This window comes from Pongo abelii, chromosome 5 (genome assembly GCF_028885655.2).
Source record: "Pongo abelii isolate AG06213 chromosome 5, NHGRI_mPonAbe1-v2.0_pri, whole genome shotgun sequence".
Taxonomy (NCBI): Eukaryota; Metazoa; Chordata; class Mammalia; order Primates; family Hominidae; genus Pongo; species Pongo abelii.
This window is the reverse complement of record NC_071990.2, coordinates 122534498-122547911: the sequence shown is the minus strand read 5'-3', so window position 1 is coordinate 122547911 and position 13414 is coordinate 122534498. Positions and strand designations below refer to the sequence as shown.

The window sequence follows — 13414 nt, the reverse complement described above, 5'->3', positions numbered from 1 at the left end:
ATTTATACTCTCAGCAACAGTGTATAAGTGTTCTCTTTTCTTCACAATTTCACCATCATCTGTTACTCTTTTACTTTTTTGATAATAGCCATTCTGACTGGTGTGAGATGGCATCTTATTTTGGTTTTGATTTGCATGTCTCTAATGATCAGTAATATTGTGCTTTTTTCGTATGCTTCTTGGCCACATATATGTCTTCATTTGAAAAGTGCCTGTTCATGTCCTTTGGCCACCTTTTAATGGGATTTTTTTTTTGCAAATTTCTTTAAGTTTCTTATAGATGCTGGATATTAGATACTTGTCAGATGCATAGTTTGTAAATATTTTCTCTCATACTATAGGTTGTCTGTTTAATGTGTTGATACTTATGCTGTGAGGAAGCATTTAAAGTTAATTAGATCCCATTTGTGAATGTTTGCTCTTGTCGCAATTGGTTTTGGCATCTTTGTCATGAAATTGATGGCAGTGGTGGCCCATCTGAAGCAGTGGCTGCCATGATGCCAGCTTCATTGTGGAAGGTAAGGCTGGGCCTGCATGCCCTATGATGCTGGTGAGAGTCCCAGCCTCCCAGGCACAGCTGCAGGCACTCAGCTGCCTGTGGGTAGATAGTGGTGGATCCCTTGTGAAGTCCCACCTTCAAGCCAGGGTTGGCCTGAAGTATGAGGGCTGGGCTGCCAATTCTGCAGACCGGAGTGAGGACTTACGGTACTTTTTCCAAGCCTGACTGTGGTTGCCCATGGACCAATCAGCATGCACTTTGTTCCCTCTGAAGCCCATAAAAGCCCCAGACTCAGCCAGACTTGGACAGTTGTTGGGATGCCCTGCCTGTGGAGAGGAGCTACGCACTGTGCTTCTCCTCTCTGCTGAGAGCTGAGCAGACATCAGGACGACCCGCCTACGGAGAGGAGATATACATTGTGGGTCTCCTCTCAGCTGAGTGCTGAGCAGACATGCAGGCTGGTGCCTGCAGAAAGTCTTTACTCACTTCTGGTCTCTTGAGAGCTGTATTGTTGCTCAATAAAGCACCTCTTTGCTTTGCTCACCCTCCAGTTGTCTACATACCTCATTCTTCCTGGATGTGGGACAAGAACTTGGGACCCACCAAATGGGAGGACTGAAAGAGCAGTAACACAAACAGGACCAAAACACGCCTCCTGCTCGTGCTTACCCTGTTGTGGGCAATGAGAAGGAGAGAAGAGAGAAAGAGAGAAGAGCTTTAGCCCTTCAGGTAGCCCAGATCTAGGAGATCCTAGGTCCATGGCTGTGACACCCTCTTTGGGGCTCTGTGGTTCCTGACACCTCCAGGATTTTGGGCCCTGCTGTGTTCCCTGGTGCCTGTAGTAGAAGCTGCTTGCTTTATGCCTGGTCCAGCTGCAGCCTCACAGGGAGCTGGCACCCATGCTAGTGCCTGGAGCTGCCCACCCTGCTGCAGCTGGCATGCCTGGTTTTGAGCAGTGGCTGGACCCCGTGCTCATTTGCTCACACAGGTAACCCTCATCACTTCATGTCTGGCTGATCCTGGGCAGGCATGGGATCTGGGTTGGTAGCATGAGCTGAGCATAGCTTGCCAGGCCGAATGGGTGGAATGAGCCCAGTGGGCCTGAGCAAAATTGAGGCAAAGGTGCCACAGGCCACACAGGTTTCCAGCTGATGAATCAACACTCCAAGCATCCAAAGGCAAAATCTTTGCCTGTTTGTATGTTGGAATGGTATTGCCTATATTATCTTTCAGGGTTTTTATAGTTTTGGGTTTTATATTTAAGTCTTTAATCCATCTTGAGCTAATTTTTGTATATGATAGAAGGAAAAGGGGTCCAGTTTCAATTTTCTGCTTATGGCTAGCCAGTTATCTCAGCACATTTATCAAACAGGGAGTTCTTTCCTCATTGCTTGTTTTTGTCAACTTTGTAGATTATCAGATAGTTGTAAGTGTGCAGTCTTATTGCTGGGCTTTCTGTTCTGTTCCATTGGTCTGTGTGTCTATTTTTGTACCAATATTATACTATTTTGATTACTATAGTCCTTCCAAGTCAGGTAACATGATGCCTCCAGCTTTGTTCTTTTTGCTTAGGATTGCCTTGGCTATTCAGGCTCTTTTTGGTTTCATATGAATTTTCAAATAGTTTTTTTCTAGTTCTATGAAGGATGTCATTGTTAGTTTGATAGGAATATCATTGAATCTATAAATTGCTTTGGGCAGTATGCCCATTGTAATGATATTGATTCTATCTATAAGCATTGAATGTTTTTCCATTTGTTTGTATCATCTCTGAGTTCTTTAAGCCGTGTTTTGTAATTCTCATTGTAGAGTTCTTTCATCTTCCTGGTTTGCTGTATTCCTAGGTATTTTATTTTATTTTATTTTATTATTTTTGTGGCAATTGTGAATAGGATTGAATTCCTGATTTGGCTCTTGACTTGGCTATTGTTGAAGTATAGGAATGCTAGTGATTTTTGTGCATTGATTTTGTATCTTGAATCTTTTTTTTCTTTTATTATTATTATACTTTAAGTTTTAGGGTACATGTGCACAATGTGCAGGTTAGTTACATATGTATACATGTGCCATGCTGGTGGGCTGCACCCATTAACTTGTCATTTAGCATTAGGTATATCTCCTAAAGCTATCCCTCCCCCCTCCCCCCACCCCACAACAATCCCCAGAGTATGATGTTCTCCTTCCTGTGTCCATGTGTTCTCATTGTTCAGTTTCCACCTATGAGTGAGAATATGCGGTGTTTGGTTTTTTGTTCTTGTGATAGTTTACTGAAAATGATGGTTTCCGATTTCATCCATGTCCCTACAAGGGACATGAACTCATCATTTTTTATGGCTGCATAGTATTCCGTGGTGTATATGTGCCACATTTTCTTAATCCAGTCTATCATTGTTGGACATTTGGGTTGGTTCCCAGTCTTTGCTATTGTGAATAGTGCCGCAATAAACATATGTGTGCATGTGTCTTTATAGCAGCATGATTTATAATTCTTTGGGTATATACCCAGTAATGGGATGGCTGGGTCAAATGGTATTTCTAGTTCTAGATCCCTGAGGAATCGCCACACTGACTTCCACAAGGGTTGAACTAGTTTACAGTCCCACCAACAGTGTAAAAGTGTTCCTATTTCTCCACATCCTCTCCAGCACCTGTTGTTTCCTGACTTTTTAATGATCGCCATTCTAACTGGTGTGAGGTGGTATCTCATTGTGGTTTTGATTTGCATTTCTTTGATGGCCAGTGATGGTGAGCATTTTTTCATGTGTGTTTTGGCTGCATAAATGTCTTCTTTTGAGAAGTGTCTGTTCATGTCCTTTGCCCACTTTTTGATGGGGTTGTTTGTTTTTTTCTTGTAAATTTGTTTGAGTTCATTGTAGATTCTGGATATTAGTCCTTTGTCAGATGAGTAGGTTGCGAAAATTTTCTCCCATTTTGTAGGTTGCCTGTTCACTCTGATGGTAGTTGTATCCTGAATCTTTTCTGAAGTTGTTTATCAGCTGAAGGAGCTTTTAGACCAAGACTGTGGGGTTCTCTAGATATAGAATCATGCTGTCTACAAACAGGGATAGTTTGGCTTCCTGTCTTCCTATTTGGATGACCTTTATTTGTTTCTCTTACCTGATTGCTCTGGCCAAGACTTCCAATACTATATTAAATAGGGATAGTGCGAGAGGACATCCTTGTCTTGTGCCAGTTTTCAAGGAAAATGTTTCCTGCTTTTGCCTGAATGGTATGATGTTGGCTGTGGGTTTGTCATAGAAGGTTCTTATTATTTTGAGATATGTTCCTTCAATATCTAGTTTATTGAGAGTTTTTAACGTGAAGGATGTTGAAGTTTATTGAAAGCCTTTTCTGCATCTATTGAGATAATCATTTGGTTTTTGTCTTTAGTCCTGTTTATGTGATGGATTATGTTTATTGATTTGCATATGTTGAACTAACCTTGCATCCAAAGGGTAAAGCCTACTTGATGGTGGTGGATTTGTTTTTTGATGTGCTGCTGTATTTTGTTTGCAAGTATTTTGTTGAGGATTTTTGCATCAAGTTCATCAGAGTTATTGGCCTGGGCTGGGTGCGGTGGCTCATGCCTGTAATCCTAGTATTTTGGGGGCCCGAGGCAGGTGGATCACCTGAGGTCTGAGGTCAGGAGTTCGAGACCAGCCTGCCCAATGTGGTGAAACCCCGTCTCTACTAAAAATACAAAACTAGCCAGGTGTGGTGGCACATGCCTGTAATCCCAGCTACCCAGGAGGCTGAGGCAGGAGAATTGCTTGAACCCGGGAGGCAGAGATTGCAGTGAGCTGAGATTGTGCCACTACACTCCAGCCTGGGCAACAAGAGGGAAACTCCATCTCAAAAAAAAAAAAAGAGATACTGACCTGAAGTTTTTTTTGTTGTGTCTCTGCCGGGTTTTGTTATCAGAATGATGCTGGCCTCATAGAATGAGTTAGGTAAGTTAGGTAGGAGTCCTTCTCTGCAGTTTTTTGGAATAATTTTATTAGGAATGGTACCAGCTCTTATTTGTACATCTGGTAGAATTCAGCTGTGAATCCACCTGGTCCTGGGCTTTTTTTGGTTGGTAGGCTATTTATTGCTGATTCAATTTTGGAGCTTGTTGTTGGCCTTTTCTGGGAATCACTTTGTTCCTGGTTCAGTCTTGGGGGGGCATATGTGTCCAGGAATTTATCCATTTCTTCTAGGTTGTTTGCATAGAGGTGTTCATAGTAGTCTTTGATTGTTATTTGTATTTCTGTTAGCTCAGTAATTACATCCCTTTTGTCGTGTGTGTGTGTGTGTGTGTGTGTGCGCGCGCGTGTGTGTGTTGGGTTTGTTCATTCATTTATTTATTCAGCAGATACACAGGGAGTGCCAGCCATTTGCTCGGCACTGTGGTCGAGGAACTGTGTGTGCAGTGTTGAGTGGAGCACATACTATCCTTGCTCTGTGACACTCGCAGTTCGGCTCCGGTCCAGAGAGGAAGAGTAGGGCTCCAGGGTGTGGTCAACTTTCCACTGGGACAGTGGTGTTCCCCAAACCAGTGAGGGGTGTCATCTCTCCAGTGGGTCTTCCACAGCATTTTACTTGTATGCGGCTGGGTAATCACCGAGTGGATAAAGAAAATGTGGTATATATGTACCATGTAATACTACTCAGCCATAATAAAGGAATGAAATAATGGCATTCACAGCAACCTGGATGGAATTGGAGACGATTACTCAAAGTTAAGTAACACTGGAATGGAAAACCAAACATCATATGTTCTTACCCAGATATGGGATCATAGTTATGAGGACGCAAAGGCATAAGAATGATACAGTGGACTTTGGCGACTTGAGGGGAAAGGATAGGAGAGGGGTGAGGGATAAAAGACTACACATTGTGTACAGTGTACACTGCTTGGGTGATGGGTTCACTAGAATCTCAGAAGTCACCACTAAATAATTTATTCATATAACCAAACACCATCTGTTTCCCCCAAAGCCTATTGAAATAAAAAATGAATTAAAAAAAGATTGTACAAACCAGTTTATCCATCACTAGTACTGTGAAATCAAAATATAACAGAATACTATAGTGATAATAAAAGTGTTCTTAGAATTAAATAACAATCATTTAAGAAAAATTGTTCTAACTCTATTAGTTAAGTTATCCCTGGTAAATGAAAGTGACATTTATTTTTGTTGGAATAAACACAACTGTTTAGAAATTTAAAAAAATACATATTTTCTTTCCCTCTAGATGTAAGTGAAATATAGCCTGCTATACTCACCTGCCCTTTGCATTTTTCTATTACTTATCTTGGAGATGACCCTATAGCAGTATACAGAGCTCTTTCTTATCCTTTCCCCACCCCACCTGCCCCACCCACAGTTGCATAATAGTCCATTATGCGAATGTGCTAGAGTTTATCCAGTCTTTTACTGGTGGACACTTGGGTTCTTTCAAGTCTTTTATTATTATAAATGATTCCAAAATTAATAGCCTTGGCTTATATTGTACTTGCCAGTGTATCTATATATTTTTTTTATTGTCGTATAACAAATTCTTACAAATCCAGTGGATTAAAACAACACCTGTTTATTAACTCACAGTTTTGTAGGTCAGAAGTCCAGTATGGTGTGCCTGAATTTTCTGTGGCTATTAGCTAGGGACTTGTTTGTAGTTTCTAGAGGCTACTCTCGGGTCTTTGCCCTGTGTCCTTTTGCATTTCAGAATTGGAGAAGTTCCCTTATACCGTGTTTCTCTCATTCTTTGAATCTCTCTGACCTTTTGTGACCAGTTAGAGAAAATTCCACTTTTAAATTGCTTGTTTGATTAGGTCAAGCCCACCCCCATAATCTCCTATCTTAAAGTCAACTGATTAAGGATTTTAGTTACATCTGCAAAAATTCCTTCACAGCAGTGTTTGCATTTGTGTTTGAGGCCTGAGAATCTTGAGGGCCATTTTCGAATACTGCCTACCACAGTATCTTCAGGCTAGATTTCTAGAAGCATGATTACTGGGTTGAAAGGTAAATTCACATGTAATGTGTTCCAATATATGGTTCTTATTGCTAGATTTCCATTCACAGAGAATAATCTTTTCGCATTCCCGTCAGTAAGATATTATATTGCCTGTTTCCTGGTAGGCTGATTAAGAAGATTTTGTGGTCAAAAATTTAGATATTTGTCTGACAAGTGAAAAATGTTAATTTATATATTTTTTCATTCTGAACAGAACATCCTTTTCTATGCTTAATGGCCATTGACATTTACTTATCCCTTAATAGTCTTTTCATTTGTTTTTGCCTGTTTTTCTATTTGTGTAGTTCTTTTTCTTCTAAATTTTAAGAGATTCTTTAGCTTTTAGGGATCTTAGGACTTAACTTTTCATGGCTTCATGTCAGGTATCTACCAAAATACTAACGCCTGTGAACAACTCTCAAGCTGTACTTTATTAAATTGAAGGTGAATGATACAAAATACCCTTTTCCTTTAATATACACAATTTTTTAATTGCTTTCAGTTTCTATGACTTACCATCCAGCTCTATGATAATGATGTGTAAACATGGTATTGTATTAGGTAGAAAGATGCAAATTGAATTAATTTAGGCAAAATAGGACATTTTTTGATTTATATAACTAACTTTCAGAAAAAGCAGGGACAACTGGAAACAGGACTGCAAGTGCTGTCAGGTCTACATCTGTCTCTCTGTGTCTGTCCGCCTGTGCCCTCCACCTTTGCTTATTATTGCATTTCATGTTGGCTTTGTTGAAAGGCAAGCACAGGGTAATGGTTAAGAGTTTGAATTCTGAAGCCAGACTGCCTGCATTAGTTTCCAGGTTCTGCCTCTTATTAGTTGTGTGACCCTGAACAAGTTAGACCTCAGTTTTTTCTTGTTACAAGAATGCCTTATGCTAAATGAAATAAGCCAGACACAGGAAGGACAAATACCACATAATACCACTTGTATGATGAATCTAAAATAGTTAAACTCGTGGAAGTAGAGAGTGGAATGGTGGTGACTAAGGATGGGAAAGGGGGAAAGCAGGCAAGTATTGGTCAAAGTGTATGAAGTTTTGGTTATACAAGATGATTAAATCCTAAAGAACTACTGTACAACATAGTGCCTATAGTTAGCAATACTCTATTATATACTTAAAAACTTGCTAAGGGGGCAGATCTCATGCTAAATGTTTTTCTCTCTCACACACACTAATCAATAAGGGAGGAGGAAACTTTGGGAGGTGATAGATGGGCTTATGGCATAGATCGTGGTTATGGTTTCACAGGTGTATACATATCTCCAAACTCATCAGATTTATACGTTATTAGTATAGCTTATTTATGTCAATTATACCTCAATGAAGTGAGTTTTTTTTTTTTTTTAAGAAGAGCTGTAATATTTTCATCTCAGGGTTGTTGTGAAGACTAAATGCATTTATATCACTACCTGGCAGATAATAGGTGACATATAAATGTTTGCTATAATTATTTTCTTCTTCTCTAGATGGTATTCTCCATAGGAGAGGATTCCATAGTCCTCCATTCCCCATAGGAGGGGCTACCTGTTATTCTATAGGGATATCTTCACCCTCTCCCCTTTTATTAATTTTCTAGGGCTGTCGTAACACATTACCACAAACCGGGTGGCTTTAAATCACAAAAATTTATTCTTTCCCAATTCTGAAGGCCAGAAGTTTGAAAACAAGGTGCCAGCAGGGCCATGCTTCCTCCCAAGGCTCCAGGGAAGAATCCTTTGGTTTAATTTGTTTTTTTTTTTTTTTTCCAGGTGTTTCATGTCTTGTTGGTACATAAATCCAGTTTGTGCCTCTATCTTTACATGTCTATTTCCTCTTCTCTGTCTTAAATCTCCCTCTGTTTTTCTCTTATAAGGACACTTGTCTTAGATTAAAGGTCTACTTTGGTAATCCAGGATGATATGGTTTGGCTGTGTCCCTACCCAGATCTTGTCTTGAATTATAGTTTCCATAATCCTCATGTGTCATGGGAGGGGCTTGACAGGAGGTAACTGAATTATGGGGTGATTTCCACCATGCTGTTCTCATGATAGCGACTGACTTCTCACGAGATTTTGTAAGGAGCTTTTCCCCACTTTGCTTCACACTTCTCCTTCCTCCTGCCATGTGAAGAAGGATGTATTTGCTTTCCCCTCCACCATGATTGTAAGTTTCCTGAGGCCTCCCCAGCCATGTTGAACTGTGAGTTAATTAAACCTCCTTTTTTTTTTTAAAAATAAATTACCCAGTCTCAGGTATGTCTTTATTAACAGCGTGAGAATGGACTAATACATACCTCAAGACTCTTAACCTCTGCAATGACTCTTTTTCTGAATAGGGTGACATTTACAGGTTCTGGAGCTTAGACCCTGGACATATCTTTTTTTTTTTTTTTTTCTGGTGTGTGTGTGAGGGGTCACCATTTAACTCTCTATAACCCCAAACAGGAGAGTAGCCTTTTCCTCTACTTTTCCATGTTGAAAAATCCCAAGGAAGGAGTTTGATTAGCTTAGTTTTATTCATAGGCTAACCAATCATAAACCACTTCTAGAAGTGGAAGTGCAGAACTATTGGGACATTACATTTTACCTGTCCTCACCCTTCACTTGCCTATTTCTTCAATAAAACGAGTCAGTCACATAGCCCAAACCTGGCTATTGGGGCAGTTGTAAACAGTAGGCACTCAAACATGTCTTTATATAGAATTGATATTCCTTTTTGTTTTTCCAATATAGCCTCAGTCTGACCTAGTAGGTTATTGAAAATATTCTCAAGCTGGACAGTATCTTTTAAAAAGATACAGAATTTCTGTCTACTTTTTGTAAGTCTCAGGTCTTCTTGCACTAGTTTGTTGCTGGGAAGCTGCTTCTTGATTTAGGAAGCTGATTGCCTTATTGATACATGTTATGGTGTTTAGAAACTGAAGCTCTCCATAAGGCTTCCCAGGAGTTTTGTTTTCTTCCTTAAGTGGTGATACATCAGTGTAATCTTCTTTGAAAAAATTATTTGCCATAACATTTGTTCTTTGAAAATGCATTCTCATTGATAGATTACTGTAATCTACGCTTCCATTAGCTTGTTGGTAATACAGTCTATCATTTTTATTATAACAGTACCTAGTACTTAGATTCAGAACTAGAATCTCAGTTACAAGATGTCACTGGCTATCAAATAGTTTGAGCTCTGCATTATATTCAAATAGCCGTGCAAATTTCAGTCACCTGTACGAATTCCCTACTATTGAAGAAATATTTATTATAATACTTTTAGAAACTACTATGCATAGAACTAATTGGCAACCTCTCTCGCCTCAGATACAAGAAGGTTAATGATTCCTAATCAATTCTAGATTGTTCTGTGAAGATTAACAGTGGTTAAAAATAGTGATAATAGGTTGTTTCTCTAAAATTACAGTAATTATTAAGTAATAAAACATTTACCTATTTGTAGAATAGGTAGATAGTAAACAAGTTTCATCACTATGTCCAGGGCAAAGACTATTTATTTAATAGTATTTAGATGCTTGAGCAAGTCATAGCAATCTCTGTGCTCTGTCATGTAGCTAATTCAGGAAAAAGCAGAGAGGTTAAAGGAGATAGAAAGAGTTGTGATGCAATTAATGAGAGTGACTGTGCAGCTGGGAATATGAATATGAGTTGTTTAGCTCACATTCTATTGTAATGTTTGAAGCAAGTAGTGCCCAGCAAAGTAGTAGATAACAGCAACAGATCATTTAAAAATAATAGTCTTTTTATTCATCATTACTAGGTAGTAATGATATTACTTATTAATATTTATTAATATTTACCAATTTAAACTCTCATGCTAGTATTATTTACACACTTCTACAAAATAATCTATAGAATGGTAAATGTATTCTTATATGTTGGGTACAAATTTTTACTAGGTAGCTTTACCCACAGTCCAATTGTTGTATTAGTATTGATCAGTATTTGATTAGTATTTTTCAAGTGTGATTTTGAAATATCTATTATTTTCTTTTTACAAACTCATTCCTTTGCCTCTTTTTTTAATTTGATGAAATAGTCTTTGTATCATAAGCCACAAATTCCTCAATAAATATTATGTGACTTTACTCCCTAGCAAAACCTTTCTTATTTTGCCCTATTGGTAACAGAAATATCCTGAATTTAAACTCACTGGAGAGTAGCAAGTTTCTTGGTCAGGAAAATGAGCAATGAGAGAGATAGATATTTGTCTATGAATAAATTTCTTAGGCCTAAACCCAAAGATGTATGTAAAAGCAGGGCATTGTAGAAAGAAAGCCTTCCTTTTTTTTTTCTTTTCCGAGACAGAGTCTTGCTTTGTCACCCAGGCTGGAGTGCAGTGGCGCAATCTTGGCTCACTGCAACCTCCACCTCCTGGATTCAAGCAATTCTCCTGCCTCAGCCTCCCGAGTAGCTGGGATTACAGGCACCCATCACCACACCTGGCTAATTTTTGTATTTTTACTAGAGACGGTGTTTCACCATGTTGGCCAGGCTGGTCTCGAACTCCTGACCTCTTGGTCCGCCCACCTCAGCCTCCCAAAGTGCTGGGATTACAGGCATGAGCCACCACACCTGGCCAAGGAAGCCTTTTAAAACATGTTAAAAATTGTGTGGTTGGCTAAAATTGTCAGTGCTAGGACAACTGCTGGCACCTAGATCATCAGATTCTGTGTATATTTGCATCAGTGGTTTTGAAGCCTTGGCTACACACTGGAACATCACAGGGAGCTTTTAAAAGAGTATTAATGCCAGATTCCCACCCCTAGACATAGTGATTTAATCGGCCCGGGGTTGAGCCTGGGCACCTGTGTATCTTTTTTAAGTTCCCTACGTGATTCTAATGTTCAACCAGGGTTGGAAACCACTGATTTACATGAGCCAGATAATCTCTATTAAGAAAATCTAGTTATTAGATGCAACATTTTGATCCGTTGTTCATTCTTCTAATTTGTGGATTTTTTATTTGTTTTTCAAAGTAGTTTACATTTTTGGCAATTTTATCAGTATTTAACTGATGGTATAAGGTGCTCACTAGTGCCAGAGTAGGGTCAAAATCAGTGTTTCCCACTTTGGCTGAATACTGGATTCACTTCGGAAACTTTTACAGTCCTAATGTAAATCTAGGCCACACTCAGACCAGTTAATTCAGAAACTTTGAGGGTTAGGACCCAGGCATCATACTATTATTATTATTATTATTATTATTATTATTTACAGCTCCCCAGGTGATTTCCTTGTAAAGCCAAATTTGAGAACCACAAATCTAAATAAATTGTTGTTGACTTAATTTTCTTTAAATGATTTCAGTTAAGTACAGTCTCACTTTGTCTCTCTTTTTCAGGATATTATTGATAGACTTATAATTTTGAATTCTGAAGCTAAGATTCGTTCTTTATTCAACTATGAACAATCACATATCTTTGGTCTAAGGTAAAGTGCTACATTTTACTTTTGATATTATATTTTATGTTCCACAAAAAATAAGCATTTGTCCTGTATACTTTAAAAAAGTATTTAAAATTAGCTAATATTTAAAAGCATGCTTAAAGGTAATTTGTCTTCCTGTAACATTATAGACAAAGTAAATTATGGCAATTAGATATGTGTACCATGGCCTTTGTCTGAATTTGGATTCTGTATTATTATAGTGTCTCCCATTCCCTAATTTAATAGAGGCATTTTAGGGACTATTTCATTTAGTTTACTCTGGAGTCAACTTGACCTTCCCTGGTTTGGTATTTGGTTAGATTCTTGTCACAATATATCCTCAAAAGAGGCCTAGAAATGGATGATTTATCCTGAGGCCCAAGTTTTGCTCTTTGGTGTTAATCATTACTTTTCAACTTTACTTTGCCTGAAGTTTAAATCTTTCTAGTTGAGTTCATATTCCTTGACATTTTATTTTCCATGTTCAAATGGGAAATAAGGCATAGTTGGTAGGGCTACAGGGACTCGTGAAATTCGCAGTCTTTTGGTCATATGTAAACATATAATTTGCTTCCCTTCCTGTAAATTACTACCTTTAAAAGCAGCTGAATTAAGGAAATTTTCCATTTTCATAGTTTCATGATTTTTCTTTCTTTTCTATTAGCAAAGTAACTTTTTTAGACTTGAGGGAGATCAATGATAATTCACCACCTAAGAAAGGAAGCAATTATTTTTCTAAAGTTAGAATTCTCTGATGATAGTATATTTTAAATTTTTAACTGTATATTAATAGATGAGCTTCGTGTTTGGACTTTATAGTACAAAGAAGGTATAACAAAGGTGCTGCTATTATAGTTCTTTGGGTGGTGTGCCCTTTATCTCAAAATGTGTTTTCACATTAAATTTTAATTTTTAGTCTGTAGTCTCAGATACATCAGATAGCAAGTTTTAATGGAGGAAACCAGGAAAAACTCCATTCAGTAGAATTTCCTTTTGCATAACAAGTATGTTTCTGAGTTTTGCAGTTATAGAACATCGATTTTGGCCTCTTGTTGTTGATATACTGAGTAAATTTTTTTTTCCTGTATATTTTCTTGCTTGTATGGAATAATATTTTCTGTAGTGTTCTTTGGAAGAAGATTTAACAATAAGACTTTATTAAGTTATATAAAAAGCAATGCAAGAAGTGAAATGCTCCTGGGAATAGCATACATTAATTTTCATAGTATGTGCTTTCTCATAATATCCAAATGTTATCATTCTATCCTACTGTAAAGAATTTACTATCCCATTGTTGGTAGATAAAAGAATAGCGCAGTATGGTGGTTAGCAACATGGACTTTGTGATCAAACTGCTTGCTCTTTACTGGTTGTGTGAGATGGGGTCTCAGTTACTCGTCTGTAAAGTGGAGGATAATTATATTATTTTCCTTACAGAGTTATTGTCATAATTGATATGAAAAATTAAAAAGGCT

The 13414-nt window shown here is 38.1% G+C and overlaps 1 protein-coding gene across 8 annotated transcripts in view; it reads left to right on the top strand.

Annotated features, from left to right (window-relative positions):
* The window catches only part of TBC1D32 (TBC1 domain family member 32), a 261800-nt gene that overhangs the window by 127707 nt on the left and 120679 nt on the right, over positions 1–13414 (top strand). For all 8 annotated transcript variants that reach the window (XM_054558089.2, XM_024248559.3, XM_054558087.2 and 5 more), the window contains one exon: positions 11854–11942. In XM_054558089.2, the coding sequence (XP_054414064.2) occupies positions 11854–11942 (89 nt within the window). The remainder of the gene's footprint in view (positions 1–11853; positions 11943–13414) is intronic.